The sequence below is a fragment of the Ornithodoros turicata genome, chromosome 6, assembly GCF_037126465.1.
Source record: "Ornithodoros turicata isolate Travis chromosome 6, ASM3712646v1, whole genome shotgun sequence".
Lineage (NCBI taxonomy): Eukaryota > Metazoa > Arthropoda > Arachnida > Ixodida > Argasidae > Ornithodoros > Ornithodoros turicata.
Window position 1 is genome coordinate 56,004,817 of NC_088206.1, and position 19,745 is coordinate 56,024,561.

The window sequence follows — 19,745 nt, forward strand, 5'->3', positions numbered from 1 at the left end:
TAAGGAGAGACCACTCTGCATTATTAATGCCACCGTCCCTGATATAACAACACATTTATTGCTCCTAATACAACACACTTTTCAATATATAAAAGGATGACTCATGAAATAGCTTGCCTATAGGTACATGGGTAAGCACTGCAGTTGACCACCTCGATGATGGCAGATCACCTACCTTTGCTCCATCCATTCTCTTAATAAAATTGTAAAATGGTGCACTCCAAAACAAACCACAGGTGCACCAACTGAAATCAACCCTAAAAGAAGAAAAGTTTTAAAACAAAAACGTTAGGTTTAAAACAATTAACCAGGAAATAAAATTGCACAGTGCAGCACCCATGTTTTCCCAGTCTGTTTGATGCAAGTCCAGCAGGTTGTATCACTTTGAGCACTTGAACCTCATTCATGAAAAACTACACCTTGAAAATGCAAGGCTGAGTCCCTCTCTGCAGTGAATTGCCTATGTGTCTTCATTCCCGTAAGTAGGTAAGGGAACCAGGTCGAGGCGGTCAACCGCTTTGAAGGCTGGATAAAGTCCCTGCGCACCCGTACGGCGATTGATGCCCTTGGAATATCCGTCCCAATGATTACCGGCAATGCCCAAGATATCCCCGACATGGAAGTCGATTTGTGTGCCATCTTGAGCTGTATGGTTTGCCACGGCAATTTGATTGTGGTCACGTTGACCGCCAAAGTAGTAGATGTCATCCAAGGATCGAAAGCGGTCAGAGGCATCCACATAGTCGAGCTGCATCAGTTCATATGCTACTCGACACACCTGCAAAAGGGTAAACTTTAAGTAGGTACACAGAGAAGACACAACATGCAGGGTAGCTGATGAAACATAATAGCAACAGAGAGTTGTTGCATTTCGATGAGACCCCCCCCTCCCAGAGACCGAGGTACACACAGTAGGTAAGACATAGAGAGGACAGGCGTTACTTACATTACTTTAAAGGGGCTGTGACACCTGGATATACAGGGTGTTTCTTTTTTTTTTACCCTTTACAGCATTTTTATAAAAAAGCTATGAGATCAGCATATATGTCGTTTTTGCAGTTGAGTTCTACGGTCAGGCGGACGTCCTCTCGAAGAAAGTATGCAACTACTACAAGATGGATAATTAATTACCTAAACTTCATTAATTAACTCTTTAATTAGAAGATTTTTGGCAAAAGTGGGATAGCAGAATGAGACTATCCCAGTTGAAAGCTTTCAACTGGCTTTCAACGAGGATAGTCTCTTATTCTGCTATCTCGCTTTTGCCCCAAATCCCCTAATCCAATTTAAAATCCGCCTGCAACTGCAAAAATGACATTTATGCTGCTTTCATGGTTTTTTAAATAAAAATTCTGTAAAGATTTTAAAAAGAAACCTCGTACGTGGTTCATTAGATCATGCACACGTACTGCATGCCAGAGTATCGAGACAAAAAGAACTGTTTTCCACGTGCTGTCCTTGGTGAGGTATAAACCCTCGAATACGCGTACACATCAAGCCAATGCCAGCTAGAAACAGAAGGCCTGCTTAAGACCTCCTCTCACTCCTTCATACATAAACGTATAAAGTCAGGATGTCAGTCAATCACCGCAGATTATTTCAAGCACAGGTTTCATGCAGCTGCCAGTGGCTGCTCATGCGGCCGGTAGCGGCTTGTCCCCATAACGATGGCCGCCGAAAGCATGGTTGCGATTAGCAGACTCTTATACCCCTGTCACACGGGCATTTTCGATCCTGCTCGACCGAACCTGCTTGAACCCAATGCAGATCGGATGGTGCTACACGGCCGCTTCCAAGCAGGATCCAACTTTGATCCTGCTTGACTCAAGACAGTTCCCATAACAGGATTGAGAATTTCAAGACGGCTCGACGGACGCCATTTGCATCCTCGACCCCGGTGAACTGTCATAACTTAAGACGGACATGCGCGCGAAGCTACAAATGATGCTTACATCGGTATACGATAAATTACCACTAATATCGCTGTTATATAGGAAACACGAAATTAATGAGTTCCGTTTATTCATTTGCCTATATTCTCGACACCGCGCGACAACAGCCGGAACAGCGAATCGGATAATCGGATACGTACTCAGACGGCGACGGTTGCGCCACCTCTCACGCCACAGGTCAACCATTCAATGCGCATTGAAAGTGGCCGTGTAGCAGCGTCAAAACTCGAGCGTGCTCGGGAAGTTCGATGCAGATCGGATTCGAGAAGGATCGAAATGCCCGTGTGACAGGGGTATTAATTTTTACGTAACATCAATTAAGCGATCAGGCTTTGTTTCTAGGTGATGAAGAAACAAGGAAGTCACTGAAAAGGTTAGCCAGCTGCACGACTCAAACTCACGTCTTCTGGATTGCCGGTCCAGGGCTCTACCAATTGAGCTAAGCTAACACGCCACTCCAATGACTTCCAAGGTTGCGTTGCCTGAAGGCGGAAGGTATGTTAGCTTAGCTCAGTTGGTAGAGCCCCGGACCGCCAATCCAGAAGATGTGGGTTGGAGTCCTGCAGCTGGCTAACTTTTTCAGTGACTTTCTTCTTTCTTCATTCATTGTTCTTAGGCACTTGAGGCTTTATGTGTTTGTCCTTTCTTCTGTGTTCCAGCCTCAGAACATCAATTTCCGTCGTGTTCTACGTAATGTTTGTCAAGCTTTGACGTCAGAGGATGTGTAGTAGGCCAATACTCGAGAGAACAAAGTTACCTGTGAAGAGAACGTGCAGACGAGGTAGTCCGTCTTTGAAAGCATGTGAATGTCTAAAACAATGCCTTTTAGTGATTCCGAAGAGTAACGTTTGCCCAAGGATGCCGACTGTGCAACCTGAACATCCCCGTAGAAGTGGTAGTGAGGGTAGCTACAAGAAACGAGGACAGCGATTAGGACTGGCACAGCATTGTACGGAGAATAAGGTGCTCACCTGTTGCGAGCCTGCCCCAAAAGGCTCGAGTCGTCCGTGGCTAGGTACACCCTTCGCTTTGGGACGGCTCTTTGGAGCTCCAGGGTGTCGAAGTAGTCGTCGACGTACTCCATGTATTCTTCCAAGCTGTGAAAGCCTGCTTCTGTTCCTATCTTGTCAGTTCGTCTCACATGTACACTGTAAAGGAAGGAAGAAATACAGTTTCATCCAGCACCTTGAAAGAGTACAGCTGGCCCTTGACCTTCACGAGGGTCAGGGGCAGAGGGCCCCCCCATGAAGGTCTAAATTCGCGAATAACGTAAAGCTGATTTAAAAGCAGTCAATGGACAGCCATCTTTGTACACGCCACCTTGGGTATACCCTTGACAAGCTATGATCACAGCTATCTGAAATTATACTATGTGGGCTATTGTAACCGCAAAAATCATGGCAAGTGCTGCCCGTGCCATTAAATGCATATTATGTTTGTCAGCACCTTGCGATCTGGGACGAGATCACGGTGGATGCTGCTTTTGCCTGCTCTGGCACACTGGGAGAGGCATGGTTATGTGAGACAAGGGTGCAGAGGTAGCCTTTGAATTCGTGAAAGTCAAGGGCCAACTGTATTGTAGCTTCTCCAAGATACTGTCAATAGCGTTTATGATGACTCCACCTATCATAAAATGTAAATTGCAGAGGCTATAGTTAGGATGTACACTAAATTTAAACCTCACCAATGGCCAAGCAATGATATCAGGGACGGCAGCTGATGTAGAGTCAGCGGGAATCAAACCCGCACCTATCTGGTATGTGAATGTGAGGGTGCAAGGAGGAAAATATCGGAGTGAGTGTGTCTCTTCTTGAAGGAGATCTTGGTATGTTGACGAGAGCGAGATGTCATAGTAGTGTAATGGCAGCACTCCTCTTCGGGAGTCAGAGAGATGCAAACTTGTTTCCTGCTACCAGCACTCGCTGACTTCGCACCAAACGAATTGTACATCTGTTCAGATCTTGTAGAAAATCACTCCAGATAATGCCAGATAATAAGAGAATTGTGCGAACTCTGTAGAGATTATTGCAACTGCGTACCTTGGTGCCTGTATGAACAATGTGTCTTCTAATGTGTGCGGTCCAAAAGTCTGTGCAGTCACAACATATGTTGGTGAGTTCATAACTGAACCACACAAGTGTGTAAATGGGCGTGGCATGTACAGGGCCTTTGTACGTGCCGTGGCATGCGTTTAAGATCGTTCATCTGGCTGCTGTGATACCACATACTTTTCAGAAGAGAAAAAAGCAACCAGAATGATTTCCATGGTAGAAAGTTACGATGGGTCATTCGGTCCTCAATGCAACGTCAATCCTCCCTTTAACTTGATGTTTGGTTAACATTGCAATGTTTTCATCCACACACAACAAATATTTGATATAATGAAAGGCTTTCATGTGAAACTGGAGTTTCATATAAGTGGAAGCCACTAAAGTCACAACAAAGGATAGCTTCAGAGGTTAAACAAATGTTTAGCTCCGAAGTTAACTGACTGAGTAAGCTTCAACATCATTTTCTTTTTCTAATGCAATTTCTCAAAGCTTTTTTGCACACTGGCCTCCGGTACCAGCTTTTTATAGTTAGAGCTGTGCAAATACTTGAAATTTCAAATTCTAATTGAATAGTTAATGCTATTTGTACAGTATTCACAGGCTATTTTGAGTTTAGGAAGTTTTTGAATATTCCTGAAACGTAGCGTAGCTTCTTCATTGTGCACTTTCACTTCAGCATTGCAAACAAGACCGCGGGAGCCGCAAAAATTCCCGTATAGCGCAACATGTTGTCCAATAGGAGTTGTGATGCGTTGTGTGGCGCTCGATCGGCATAGTCAGCATCACGTTTCGCTATCGGTCAGCGCCGCCGTGTCTCGCGTCCATCTCCACTTTAATAGCGTAACGCGAACCTGCGAAGTGGTTTGTAAACGGAAAGCAGGAGTATAGCATAGTGAGCGTGCTACATTGACGAGTGATTCCCTGTACTTGCACTATCGCAGTGTTTGTTAAAGAATATCGAGACATCGAACTGGGTACTTGCAAGAACAATGAAATCTGCTAGAGACAAGCAAAATTGTGATGCACAGGCTGATTCATATATGAAGAAAAGCCGCCAGACCCGCTAAAATTGCGAAAATGATTGCTATCAACCTCCAATCATTATCTATTTTCAACGGTCGCAAATTTTGTGACCACGACGTAACTTCATCTAACGACTGTCCCCGCGGTCCCCGGTTACACTCTACCTTGAAGAACAGCCCTCTCCCGGGTTACTATACCGAAGCCAAGAGGAAATTATGAAAAAAATTACAGAAAACTTCTGAAGGCATGAAAAACATCTTTCACAATCGAAAAATGCGTCAGCCACATCACAGTCAAGTGAGTGCCTCTACTCCTTGTTTGCAGACACTGTTCATTCGTGGAGAGCTTCAACCAGCCCACATGTATACGGGCTACCTTTTCTGCATGACAACTCGTAGTTGTGCCCACAATACGGTCTTATACAGGTCCACGTAAAGCACAACTCCCAAAAGTGATTGGAAGGTTGCTTACATTATGGTCATATAGGTCCAACTACAGTAGAATCTCGATTATACGAATCTCACGGGGTCGCGGAAAAAATTGCACGTGCTTTTCCCCCGCGAGTCGCGCGACAGTGGTCTAAAGCGAGCTTCTCCTAAAGCAAGCAGGCGTTAGGTGAAGCCGACTTGCAGAATGGTGACGCGTAATGTTGCCACAAGTTGTCCTGATATGTTCCCTCCACGTGTTCTGGGGTTCTGGTCGCTGTTTTCTGCCAGAGCGATGTCACACCCCAAGCAGCACAATGTACTGAAAGTCGAGTGCAATAGGGGTGGACGGGTAGGTGGAAGGCCTTGAACAGACTCCTGAAACTAAAGAACAATGACAAGACACATACCGTCCACCCCTATTGCACTCGAGTTTCAGTACATTGTGCTGCTTGGGACAGCTTCGCCGTTTATTGTTGTGAGGGGGGTAAAAATGTCAAAACAGAGATAAGGTGATAAGGTTATAAGGCTATAAGGTTCCGGGCCGTTCAATCCCTTTGATCTTATCTCCACCACCCCCACCAAAAGGAAAGTCATTGGGTGCGTTTTTTTATTCTACCGGGGTAACTCCGGGGTAACCCTTACTGGGCGAAAAATCGAGGGTGACGGAAGTGACGTCATAACCTACTGGCGAAAATTCAACTCTTGTCGCTCGAGGGTTACTCTGGGTACCTACTCTCACTGACCCAACTCAGCAGGTGGGTAGCAGAGGGTTATGGCGTCATACAACGTCACGTGAGAGTCCCGCGTCTTTTAACTTTCGGATTCCGAGCAGATTTCGGTGTCTTTAGCATGGCTGTTGTTTCGTTGGATGCATGCCTTTTTCTTCCTTCGTCATCATCTTCCCCTTCGTCAAATGCGCCAAGCAGCATAAGTGCCACAACTTCTACAATCATGACCTCGTCAAAAATGTTGTCTGCCTCTGCCGCGATGTTCGCTGAGACGGGCGTAACTCGTAATGGGCGAAAATTTCTAAACCGGGGTACCTACCACAGGTCACGTGACAACTCGGGTCACGCGGTGCGTAACCCGGGGGTTACCCAGGTAGAATAAAAAAATGCACCCATTGCTTGCATTGCGCTACATGATGTAAGGGGGTTCGTGGTGAGGATCGCCCTCCCTTTTCGAAAGACGCAGCAGCATGACTTGCGTGCTCTCGCGTCACGGCTGTCTGTCGCATCCTCGGCTCATTCGTATCATCCGTAAAGGCAAGATAGCGCGTTCGTATCATCCGAACTCTAATACATGGGAAGAATAGGTATTCCGGCCGGGACCGGAAAAGAATTCGTATTATCCCGAAATTCGTATCATCCGTGATCGTATCATCGAGATTCTACTGTATACGATGCGTATTATGGGTGCCAATAAATGTACTCGCAACTTCTAGAGTTCCATACAGTAAGAGGGGGAGATATTAGCAGTTTATAAAAAGTACAAAGAGTACAAATGCAAACAAATAAATCAAAGGATGCACACCCAGCTATGTAATATGCGTGTTTCAATACCTGAAGTAGATGGGCTTCTTTTTCTTGTATTTTATTGCGACTGAAAAGCCGTAGGCTGCCCCACTAGGAGCACTGAGGTCCCCTTGGTGGGCACAAAGTTACAAAATTTTCCAAATAAGATATTTGCAATATATTAGAAATAGGCTTTTTGAGAATATTAGAATTATATTCAAAATTGTAATTAACAATTCAAATTCGATTTGCGGTGTCTATAATATATTCGTATATTCAATTCAATTTTGTAAGCACAGCTCTACTTATACATAACACATCTACGTACAACATAGCATTAATCACGAACCGTTGTAACTCACCCAACAACTGGGTGTCGGAAGTCCATGTCCCTCGCAGCAGCATCCAAACGTGCCTGGGTGTCCTTCTGAGGCCGCATCAAAAAATGCATCATTTGGGAAACCCACCAGAGCGGTGGGTTCCCATGTAGTCGCGTAAGACGATCGCCAAGGTCCTGGGGTATCGCCAGGGGCAAGTATGGAGGGCGATTGCGGAGGTTGTCAATAATTGGCAACTCTACCACTTGGACGTCATCGTCAGGGCCTGCTTAGAGAAGGGAAGGAATAGTGAGGACAAACCGAAGATCATTAATACGTAACAGCAGTCTCTGAGGATCAATTAGTATCTACCTCAGTGGCTGCTGTGCCTACAAATTGATCAGAACTACTACAGAAGACCTTTTGTTCATAAACATTGACACATGAAGCTGTACATTACAATGTAAAATTGCTCTTACATCTCTGGTTAAATCAAACTTCTTGCAACAAATTCTTCATTCACTGTCCATAGTACCGTATAAACCAAACTATGGGATTTTTTGTTGTTGTTGTTGTGGTTCAAAGAACTGGGCGAGAAAAGCCGCCATCATCCTATAGCCGGTCAATATACAATTTTTTTTTTTCCTGAGCTTGTTTTTCAGATAACTTGGTCACCTTATACACGGGATCTACCTGTAATACAGTTTATACGACACTCACTAAAATATGGCCATTCGCAAATATGTCTTCCACATGTCAGCAATGTCCTTACTTGCATAGGCGCTGACTGCGGGGGCGCTCGGGGGCCTGAGCCCCCCGAAAACTTTCCCAGAGGTGGCCGGGGGTGTCTACCCAGCTGACGCTTAAGATGAAAGTTTCAAGTGATATCCCAAGTATCGCGTGTTTCGTGCGAGTGATCACGAAAATCCTGTAAAAATTGGCCTCACAACGTTGCAACACGGAATTTCCGACTCCCTACCCGACCTCTGCGCATGAAAGTGGGGTGCACATTGGGCCCCGGCTGAGGCAGCGGGTCCACATTACTTGCGCATTTGAACACTTTTACAACATTTGGAACAGGGGAAGCTTCCGCTCCAAGTGCACTAAACTTTGCAAGCTTGCACCACGCCAGTGCCCATTCTCATTCCAGTGCAAAATTTCTTCAAGATTGCAAAAACAGGATAACAACAATGGTTCTGTTACCTGACCACTGGGACTTGCTTGAACCTGTGGCATCTACGCATGTGTTACTGACAGGCTGGTAGACAGTCTCCCATCCATGGGTAGCATACCGCCAACCTTTGGAGCGTAGTATGAGGGTTCGCTGCGTGCCGTATGCCACAATGAGACAGTAGGCAGCATGGTGCACCTGACATCCGTAACCGCAGCCCTTATTCAGGCTGCAGAGCACCTTGCGTGCCGACGGACAATGTTTCGGATTCTGTAGCCTCGACAGTCGCTGCTCCACCAGTGCCCTCAAGGCACGAGATTCTTTTTGGCGCCAAGCATCGTAGCCGTCTGCTTCTCTCAATTTTTCAAGATCGGTCAAGATTGTGCTGAAAGAAAGGAAGAAAAAAAAGTCAGCTTGCTTTCCAGTAAAGTGAGATACCTCTGATTTTTTATCCTGGAAATGAAGTTTTGGCTGCTTCCAGTACGACACAAAGAGTATTGTAAGGAGCTCTGCCCTTAGTACGTGTTGAGATATCGAGGGTTTCCTTTCGAATTTTGAAAGGACAAAATTTTGCAATAAAAACATGAAGACATCTGTTTTGCAGGTTACAGACCTCAGAGCTCTACTGTGCAATGTTCTAATCTAAATCTCAGACTCATTTCTATTAATTAACAAAATTAACTAAGAAAGCTCGTTTAAGTCTAGTCCTGACTGTTAAAACTACATTATGTCGAAGCAGGCCCTACCACAAATGGGTGCACGTAGCGCAGCTTTCTAAGGAAAAAAATGAACCATGCCGTTAGGAAAGTTTTGGTCCACTACCCGAGAAGCACCCTGTATATGCCGCAGTATATTCTTATATAGCGGGTGTCCAATGAGAAGAAGTCCTTTAGTTCTTTTAAACCTTATTATCATACTTGTTCTATTGCTCGTATTATTTACTCGTTGATTTCGCTATATTCCAAGGGTCCACTTGGACATTACATAGTGAAGTGGGTTGAACATAGCAAAGCAGAGCAATGCAAATAACAAGGCAAAGCAAATATATAGGTGGTAAACACAACACAAACTACATGAGATAGGTGTTTTTAAGCAAAATAAGCATGGATGTGTTTGAAAAACGATGTATAGTCGGAGATGGTTGCAAAGGAGGCCAGAAGATCATTGCAGTCGACAGCTGTAGGACAGAAAAAAAACATTTAAAAAGTCGATTAGTATTCAGATAAAACGCCCAACTTTGTTGGGGTGGTGGAGGGATGGAAAAATGGTATCAGAACGACATCAGGGATCATCATACATCATATATCACATCAGGGACTGATCTGAAGGTATGAACTGGGAGAATCGAGGAAAAATAGACAGGCGTGCAGCATGACGCCAATGCCGGTTTTAATGATGTGGCTGATGTGGAGAAGCAAAAGTCGTTAGCTATGAAGTGGACGGCTCTGTTCTGGATGGATTCAAGTGAACTAGAGAGGTGTACAACTGTATTTGGGATGGATTCCATATGGCAGTGGCGTATTCAAGCTTAGGTCGTACTTATGAAATGCATGTCAGTTGCTTGAGGTGGGAAGGAGCTGTTTTGACTTTATGCCTAATGAAGCCAAGCATTATTATTATACCTTACTATTTTACACCTGAAAACCTCGCTTAGGGAAGCACGCTTGCTGGAATTTACATTTACATTACATTTGCAGAACTGTTGGCCCCACCTAAACGGAGGCACAGTGGAAAGAGTGACACAAAGTTTTATTCCAATCGAGGACCTCCTTGCACAACCCATTGTTATCAGTGGCTGACGACAGACATATTGATAAGGAAGAAAATATGACAGGAGTGCAGTTTATTTTCTTTGTGCACAGGAGAGAGGATCTTTGCGCAACACAAGCAGTCCCGCAAAACGCAAATATTAGCTAGCGTGTTTCCCCGAGCGTAGGATTTTCGGGTGTCAAATTTTTGCAGGAATATAATCAGAAACACTGCGATTTTGATTGGAACAGAGTGTTATGGCTAGGGTCCGGAATTTTAGGCATTTGCCTATAAATGCGACATTTTGGGGGTTGCCTGCCTTTTTATAGATTCTATTGAATTCTAGCCTTTTCGAGCATTTGTTACATGCCACAACAGCCTTTTTTAGAGGTGCAAGCACGAGTGCACTTTTCAGTATCATGCAGAGTGCTGCATTTTGCTTTTTGTTTCTGCGTGTTTGCACCTTCTGTCCTTTTCTTTTTGTTTTTTTGTTTCCTTCAGTGGCTTGGTTTGCCAGAAGGTGTCCATGTATATTTGACCAAAAGATTTTGTCTTTCTTTGCCTTTCGAGATCTTCGAGGGCAGAGAACTAAAAGTAGTATTCACTATCACGTGGCTCCAGGCTGCCTCAGCATTCGTGTACAAGAAGTCAAAGCTTGTAAGGTACCATAGCCTTTTTTCCTGAATAGAGAATTCTGAAACACTAACAAAGCCAAGGAGTGTACCAGATTAACGTGCCTGTTTTTGTATTGCCTGCCTATTTCCATTGTTTTTAGTGCCTAAATTTCCGGGCCCTAGTTATGAGAATCCATTCAAGGAATAAGCCACCTTTGCTCGATTAATTTTCAAGTTGACACGAATGCAAATGACCATAACGTGTTGCAAAAGTATTTAGGGGTGTCACCAAGGAAGGAACAACTACTTTATTTTGAGATGATGAACAGGGAGTTCCATCCAGGGGTGATACTCTACCCCACTGCTGGTGGTGATGTGACCCAGGAAGGACTTTTTATCTAATGCAGCTTATTTTTAAGATTAATACCTTCTCGTTGGACATCCTCTTTGCTATATGTGTTTCAGTTACATGAAAATTGACAAGACAAACATGAAAATGAAATGAATGACAAAAAATTGACAAGACAAAAATGACATGAAAAAACACAACTGCTTTGTATTTACTTGGGGCACATAAATATTCACTTTGTACTTGCTTCTGTCCTCAAAGTACTCTTTACGCAGCCCTACAAGATTCCATCAAAAGTAAATTACCGTTTATGAACAGCCAAGTCTTGAATAATGCGGTCAACAGGTTTGGGGTCTTCCAGAGACTTCTTTACTTTCTTGAGCTGTGCACGTGCATAGAACCACAGCTCTCGGATGCCATTTTCTACTTTTCTTCGTAGCACTTCGTACTCCTTTGAAGGCTCACCTGGATATCAGTGACGACATACTGAGTTACCAATTCTGGGAGTCACATCTGTATTGTTGCTATATTCTTGAAGTAACTTCATTTACCTTCCCTTGTGTGTTCTATTTTTGCTGCTTCCTTCTGAGGTTCCTTCTGAGGTTCCTTCTGTAGCTCTTGCTTTTGTAGCTCTGCTAGAGAGGGGTCTCTGAATAATTGAACGAAAAAGGTAACATGGGCAATTGTGTCAGTAACCATTTCAATCTCAATTTACTCTCAGTCTGATGGACAGACCTTATGGAATGCAGGAGCGACCGTAGCTCTTCATTCTGCTGCTTCAGTGACTCCAATTCACCAACGGCTCGAGTGAGTCGTGCAACCACCTGCTCATCCGGTTCATTGTTGTGGAATAATGGCCCGCTAATCATCAGCAACACCACTAGCCATATCAGCAGGAGGCAGATAACCAGCCTTCCTAAACTCAACCCCATATTCCTGTAAAGAAATGCAGCAGGAACCGTCGACGGCATACATTATATCGCACACTGATCACGCATAATCTTATCACATCGTCTGGAAAAGCTGTCGGTTACAGAGTTCTACATTCTTCAGGAAACCTGTTGTAAAACAGATGGCCAGACTCGCCAAAGGTCAGCACGAAGAGCTGCCTACTGTAACGTGATTGTATTACACTACCACATCCAAGTGCGTAACTGCATGCTACGAAACTGTTAGACCGATAAAAGGTGCCAAGAACTGTACAACGATTGTCGATGTCACAACAATAATAATGAACACTTCAAACGAATATTGTACTCGTACATGGGTAACCAAAGAGCATCCAATAGCTCGTATTCGAAGTTCGCGTAGAAACGGAATAAATACTCACCCTGGATATTCGTTGCACAATAAAAGAGGGCAGCTGTTCAAGTAGCTGCAAGATCATCTAACTCGGACATTGCATACATGTTATTTAACTGTAACACTACAAATTACAAGGTGTTTTTGCCGGACGCACATTTCAGCGCCGAGGAAGTGATGTACACACTGCACATCACTTCGACGTTCAAAGTCACCTCTATCCACGTCAGCGAGCGCAGTAAAGCAACTGCTACCCCTTTTGTGCTTATGAAACAAGCGAGTGTAGATGAAGGAAACGCTTAAGACATGACGCGTTAAAGAATAAAGAAAGAAGAGGACATGTGGCAAGGTAAGCAGCATCATTTTAATATATAAGCATACAAGCTTTCGCCGGCTGACGGCGCTAATTGCAAAGATTGCGCAAAACGCAATAAATGCGTCTTAATGCGCACGTTATCTTCACAAGCGCTCCAGCTGTCTGCAACAACAACAATAGACCTATAGCGACTGTAATAGACCAGACCATCTGCAACTGATTCGCTTAATGTGTTTAGATACAGCATTTGTAGTAATCTTTGCAGTGAACACATCAAGAACAGGTGTATTCAGTGCAGTGCAACCCCAATGGCAGTAGCTTCAGTTGATAAAGTGAAGATATTAGTTGTTGGCGATTCAGGTGCTGTGCTAATTCTCACTTTGGGCACTGTTGGTGAGGGAAGCTGTTTAGCGTGTCCCTGAGATCTAACGACAAAATTTAGGCCCTATATCATTTCATTTTTTTAATTGTACCTCAGAAATCATAATACAAGAAAATACAGTCCAGGAAACAAGAAATGGTGTGTTGTACATAACAGGAAACGAAAGTATCGGGAACCGTTAATTAACAAAACATTTTTTACCTTCTTCATTTTACATCTTCGCCAGCTCGCTTGCTTCTTAGCCATTTATTTACTTTTTCCTACCATTTTTTACCTGTCTCCTAAAAGATGAATAAGAACATATATTTTTTGTATCAAGCGGCAAAAGGTTCCAATCGCATACCCACGAAACGGAAACGATAGCCTGCCGTAGTTTGTACTGGTCGTTGGTAAATTCAACATCCCATCTGCTCCTGCCCTAGTACGCGAGCTTGAATTAAACTCGCAGAAATTTGTCTTAGGCAAAGTTCGATTAAGTTTTAAAATGCGATAAGTCAAACAAAGAACATTATATGTTATTATGTTCTGGACACTGAGAATATGCCACGATATGAAACATGAGATAAATAGGGCAGACCAAAAATTATCCTCATGGCATGGTTTACATAGAACGTTTTATATGTTATGCTTCAAAAGTTATTAATGTTATTAAAGTTATACGTGTCTATGTATTATGTGTGTATGTATACGTGTTGATCGGGACATAGTCTTCTTTTCAAAAACCTGTAGACGAAGCATAAATTTACACGAACCACGTTATTCCCTAGGTGTGGGAAAATCATCGGCAGTGACACTTATGTGCCATAACCAGCCTATTAACAATCCCACGTGGACCATAGGATGCAGCATAGAAGTTAAGGTGAAAACCAAGATGAACCTGAAAGTGTGATCCTCTCAAGTTTCTCAAGTTAATGCCGTGCATCATTTTTTTCCCCCACTTCAGCTTCATGAATTCAGGGAGGGGACTCCGTCACAGAAAACTTACTTCGTGGAGCTATGGGATATTGGAGGGTCAAGCAGCCACAGTAACACACGCTCTGTTTTCTACAATGCATTCCATGGTACGTTTGTAACAGTTTTCATAGCGTGATGTTAGAAACTTGCTACATGACGATACAAGGCATCACACGCTACATGCAGGTGTGATTCTGGTACACGACTTGACAAATCGCAAGTCACACGAGAATCTTCGCAAGTGGTTGGCAGAAATTCTCTGCCGCGAGTCACCAAGTCGAAAAGGGTAAGAGCACCACGTCCCCACACGCTAGTCATCGTAAGAATTTTGCAGCCACATGATCATGGTGTGTGTAGATTACGTCACAGTTAATCTTGCTTATGGTGTCCATGTGTTGCTATTGAGTGTGTGGGGAGACAACACTTGCCTCCCTCGATGCAAAAAGCTAAGAAATACAGTAAAGAAAAATTAACGAACCTTGCAAGGGCGCATCCTGTTGCGGTCACTCGAAGCAAATAAAGCCGTGTACAAATGCTACATGCACGTTGTCGTGCTTCGTGTCTATTAACCTTTAAAGGAGTACAGTGGGCCATCCAAAAAAAATTCAGATTAAGACGTCTGATGAAAGTGTGTGTGTCATTTTACCGAATAGCGCAAAAGGTTTTGATGTGTGCAATTTGTCTCCCAGTAAAAAGCTCACATAAACATGGCTCCGCGTGTTCACCCTTAACTCGCCACTCCAGGTATAACGAGGATGAGAAGGTATGATGCCATGTCACCGATGACGTTATAAGAACTCGTTCTGGTTCGCCAGTCAGGGGGGGTCAGCGCCTTGTTCCTTTGCCGCCGTAAACCAGTTTTGCCAGTTGTCCCGGATATTTGGGGATAGAAAGAGCGGCCGAATCATGACAGAGCCAGGAGCAATGCTTTTTCAGAACCCCGAACAGCCGAGTAGCAAGCGACAGCGGAGTAGCAGCCATTTCTCTAGACCAATCAGCGCGCGTTCTCCTTATAGCATCAGCGTGAGGTTCCAGGCAAGTCACAGGCTGGTACTGCTCTTCAGCACCTTTGTGCATGGTCGCTTTTTGCGGCGTATTTTAAGTTCAATTTCTGCGATAATTATGACTTTGTGGTGTGAATTACTTCTCATGGTGCATCTTACTGGCCTACTTAACAGTTTTATAGGAAGAAAACAGGGTGTTAAAAATGACTTCTGTTGTAATGTCAAAATTTCGGTTATGTACCAATTTGCCACTAGCAAGATTTTTTTCCACTGTCATAGCATATAGTCTTCAGACAAAATCTGGGCACGCTTTTGAAAAAGATTTGTTGTAACATGCTTATCAGCTTGTGGGTTGCCCTAGAGTCATAAATCTGGCTTGAGCTCTTGCAACAACTGCTTATTTCTTCTCTTTTTTTTTTTTTTTCTTGTAAGGGGGTGGGGAAATTGAAGCATGAAATGGACCACCACCACCTTGAAATGGGAGTAAAAACACAAATTTATTCATGAAATGTTCCTGGTGATTATGTACGGCTTGGAGCATACTTAACAATAACACAGTTTCATCAGCCAGAGCTGGCACAGAGCCACCCTAGCAGCATTTGTGAGACAAAGGGTTTTACAGGGGTGCCTGTTGCAAGCCAGATGCACAGACTCGAAATGCAGCAGATGAGTGTTGCCTTTCATCGCAGTCGTCGTGCTTGCAGCGCAGCTAGCTATCAGTGCGGTTGCATAGCATCATTCCTGAATGGTGTCACTTCATAAGGCAACAGTATTGCTTGCCCACGATATCGGCTAGCATGCAACTTGTATAACCAACATAAACACCAACAAACTCTGCAGTGATGACTGCAATGAAAGGCAGCATTCGTTTGTGCATTCCATCCCGTGCATCGGGCTCATGACAGACCCACCCCTATCAGGGGATGCACTGCCCATACCCTTCATCCCTTGTTTTCGAAGCTACAGTAGAGTGGCTCTGCTTCAGCTCTGGGGAAACTGCATTGTTGTTAAATATGCTTCAGGCAGTACAATGTGCTTGGTACATGTTTTCCAGGTTTGACTTCGACCAAGAGATGTTTGCGGACTCTCCCGTACCTTTACTGCTTGTGGCTACCAAAAGTGACTTAGTACAGGACTTCGGTGACACTTCAGAGCGATCCTTCGCAGCATCCCTTGCACAACAATGTGGTGCAGATCACATCTTTCTGGTCAGTCTCTATATCACTTTTTCAGCAAAACTAATACCTGCGAGTTATTAAATCGAGCCTCAAACGACCACAAATTTACGTTCCAGGACACCCACAACGCGAAATCCCTGGCACCGGGTTCTTCTAACGCTGTCAAGCTGAGCCGCTTCTTTGACAAGGTGAGAGTGTTCCAACAATTCTTACTTGGGCAACAGGAACTGAGAAGCTCGGACACAATGAAGAAAGCGCATGAAAAATCATCTACGAGAACCACCCTTTGTCATGTGTGTTCTTCGTTGAATCCATGCCCCTCAGAGTCCTGCGTACTCTCTCTTTCTCCTTTTGTTCTAACTTCGGATTGTTGTTCCTCAGGTTATAGAGAAAAGATTCTGTAGCCAGGGCGTGAACACCTACACCACTTTCACGGACCGTCGGCGTATTGTTCCACCTCCAAAGTATTCGCACGTAGATTAAGTAAAAATAAAAGTTTGTGTTTTTTTTTATTAGTTTGCTCTTCCATATAGTTAATAATAATATGCTACAGGAGTTGGTCTACGGTACTTGCATAGCATATTAGCAGCCCACATCAGGAAAAGAGTTGCATGCACCTTCACCCTATTAGAGTTACTGTGTTTGGATATGTTTTGAGGAGCCTAGCATCTTCCAATTATAATTTCCAGATTTGTTTATTAGTCTAACTTAGATGTAAGTCTAATAAACACATCTTAGATTCAGTAACTCACTACTGATATTTTAAATTGCATTTGATACGCAATTAACTTACATTGTACAACACATTTTTTTATCTTCCTCAGGACCTTATCGTGTCCTTGATTGCTGCATTATTTGATATTTTCGTTTCTAGTACATACGTGTATTTCTGTGTTGTTACTTCAATTTGGAATGAGCACCGTTATTCCTAGACCTCCATGCAAAACATATTGTATCACTTTTTGCTCAGTAAATTAATACACATAATGCACAGTACATATTTTATGAGAGGCAATGTTGATAGATTGGTCATGCCTCGATTATCCGGACACCTCGGGAGTCGTCCCTTTTTGTTCAGACGACGAATTTCTGGATAGCCGAGCCAAGCAAACTTCCGGGGAAGCCCAAAAAATTTGGGAGGCCTCTTTGTAGTTCCAGGAAAGGAAACAAGGAAAAGATCGTTACTTCAGAAATTCATGCGAAGTGAGCTGCTTGAAATTAGTAGGCACGCGATGCAACAGAATTTTGGTAACAGCCACGGCACCCGTTGCATCACCCTTCTGTTCAAAGAAGCGTGATGTCCCAGAAAGTTGGTCCCGCGCACATGCTTTTGTCTTTTTGCAAATGTCTTGGGCATAGGCCAAAAGACAGGCCTGGTTCGGACGGCCCGGTCACTGACGTTCACATGTGGATTTCTTGTGCCCGGTGGATACAGGGCACCTCTACCGCTTATCGTCTACCATCTCTACCGTGTGCCCGCACGCACAAAAAGGGAGTGACTGCTGAAGAAAGGGGAGTCAAACAGTACAGAATGTCCCGATGAAAGGTGTCCCTTTTCCGGTCACAGAGCACATGCCGGGGACAGAGGCCCTTGACACATTTACGGATAAGCGAATTAGAATGGCGTAGGTTCTGGAACATTGGTCCCCATACTTGCTGTCCAGATACGAATAACAAATTCCGGATAGCCGAGACAAAATCCAGTGGTAGCAGGTTTGTGCCTGGTAATGTAGCCCGGATAACGAGCTTTCCAAATATCTGAACTCTGGATAAGCGAGACATATGACTGTAACAGATTGGTGCCACAGATCATGTGAAGTCCTTCCCCAAAAATCTCTTAATCCAATGTTAATAATAATTAGTCCAAAGTAATTATGCGCATATTTTTGCAAGCGGATGTAAGGAATGATTTCCAACTTCTTGTTCTGACACCTAGAGCAGCAAAATGGTCATTTTTCATTTTTGCGATATTTCTATACCTAATTGTAATATATGTACATTAATACAATACAGCATTCGTATATTAATTTAATCAATTAATTTAAATATACTGATTTAATTAATTAAAACGTAATTATTTATTAACGTAAATTAAGTGCGTAAATATGTAAAAAACTCGTTTTGAATCCCATCGCTTGCTCTGTAGTGGCAGTGATAATGGTAGCATGTTGTAGATGTGGTGTAACATACTTTGTAGTGTAAAATACCTACAAAGAAACTAGCTGGCGTAAATGGAATATTAAGCAGATATCGTTATTTCTTACCAGAAAAACAAAAAAAAGTTGGGGTACAACTATAGGTACAATGGCGTAAATGCAGGCTAGCTGGTGGATCAACTCCATGATAGGCAAGCCTGAGCAATGGGCAAGACACATAAACAACACAAACACGAGGGCTCAAAAACCCTTTAGCCTTGTTGCCCATTGCTCAGGCTTGCCTATCATGGGTACATCTACTTCCGGAAATGTAAATGAAATACAAGCTGTACAAAAGAGAGCCTTGAGAGCGGTTGCTGGCATCGGTTCTTGACATAATGCAGATTTGTTCAAATATTACAGTGTCATTCCTATATCGAACTTTACAGATTGACACTGATGCACTCAGCATGCGCTCGTAATAATAACGCGAGCTTCTTAAAACTATGTAATTTAAATATACGAGTGTCTACTTATTCATTTCGTAATGACCAGTGGTGTACACCATTATGTAGAACCAACTACGGCAAACAATTACTACAATACACGTCCACTTCAATCTTTAATCAACATGTTAGAATTACACCGGATCATTTATTAATGACCAAAAAGAACCTCACCAACTTCATTCTAAATATTGACTAATCACTTTATCCTCACTGTGTATTTAAGTTTGTTACCTTGTTATTTTGTAATTTAGTACTTTGTCATTTTGTACGGCTGCTGTACGGTGTACATTGGGAGGGGAGCCTTAGTCAAGCCTCCTCGGCTTTTTGCTTCCCCTTCAAACCGAAAGGAATATCTATATTGAATTGAACTGAATGTTTCCCAGGGCAGCTCCCAGCACAAGAACCGAAACGCGCGAGGTTTCACACGCGCGCAACCGCCCGACCGTGTGGCTGGCACAAGCCAGTTCGCTCGCAGCGCCCTCACGGCTTTCCACACTCGGCGCTTCAAGGAGAACGCAACGCTTCGATCGGCGCACTCTCCTCCCTCTTCTAGTACACTCTAGCGATGGAGAGCATGGGCATGGACCTGTTTCTGCGGGCCAGGTAGCGCAAGTGAGCAGCAACGTCCACTAGCAACGTCAGAGTCCCAAAATATGCAATGCGCTGTAGTTTATAGCGTCCTCGATAAACTTGCTCCGGAATTGCCCCGAAACCACAGTGGTGCGTGGCGCTCTACACTGGCGGTGCCCTGGGCGGAGGCATTATCGAACATGAAACTGCACTGCACTGGTGGATCT

At 43.8% G+C, this 19,745-nt stretch overlaps 2 protein-coding genes across 4 annotated transcripts; one reads left to right on the top strand and one right to left on the bottom strand.

The window, feature by feature from the left end:
* Nucleotides 1-35: 35 nt before the first annotated feature.
* Nucleotides 36-12,775, bottom strand: LOC135396765 (alpha-(1,6)-fucosyltransferase-like). Of its 2 annotated transcripts, none has more exons than XM_064627917.1 (9): nt 12,499-12,775; nt 11,904-12,104; nt 11,720-11,817; nt 11,474-11,633; nt 8,489-8,841; nt 7,331-7,574; nt 2,924-3,100; nt 2,710-2,860; nt 36-778 (listed from the first exon to the last, which is right to left on the bottom strand). In XM_064627917.1, exons 2-9 carry the CDS (start codon nt 12,098-12,100, stop codon nt 461-463), a joined length of 1,698 nt encoding a protein of 565 aa, XP_064483987.1. In that variant the 5' UTR covers nt 12,101-12,104; nt 12,499-12,775; the 3' UTR covers nt 36-460. The 2 variants fall into 2 exon arrangements, with proteins under 2 accessions (XP_064483987.1, XP_064483988.1); XM_064627918.1 differs by having other exon boundaries at nt 7,331-7,571; nt 12,499-12,772.
* LOC135396766 (rab-like protein 3) lies at nt 12,738-16,816 on the top strand. Of its 2 annotated transcripts, none has more exons than XM_064627920.1 (7): nt 12,738-12,819; nt 13,936-14,027; nt 14,112-14,229; nt 14,309-14,408; nt 16,181-16,334; nt 16,421-16,492; nt 16,686-16,816. In XM_064627920.1, the coding sequence occupies exons 1-7, from the start codon at nt 12,810-12,812 to the stop codon at nt 16,785-16,787; spliced, it is 648 nt and encodes a 215-aa protein (XP_064483990.1). In that variant the 5' UTR covers nt 12,738-12,809; the 3' UTR covers nt 16,788-16,816. The 2 variants fall into 2 exon arrangements, with proteins under 2 accessions (XP_064483990.1, XP_064483989.1); XM_064627919.1 differs by lacking the exon at nt 12,738-12,819 and adding an exon at nt 12,922-13,146.
* Nucleotides 16,817-19,745: the final 2,929 nt, after the last annotated feature.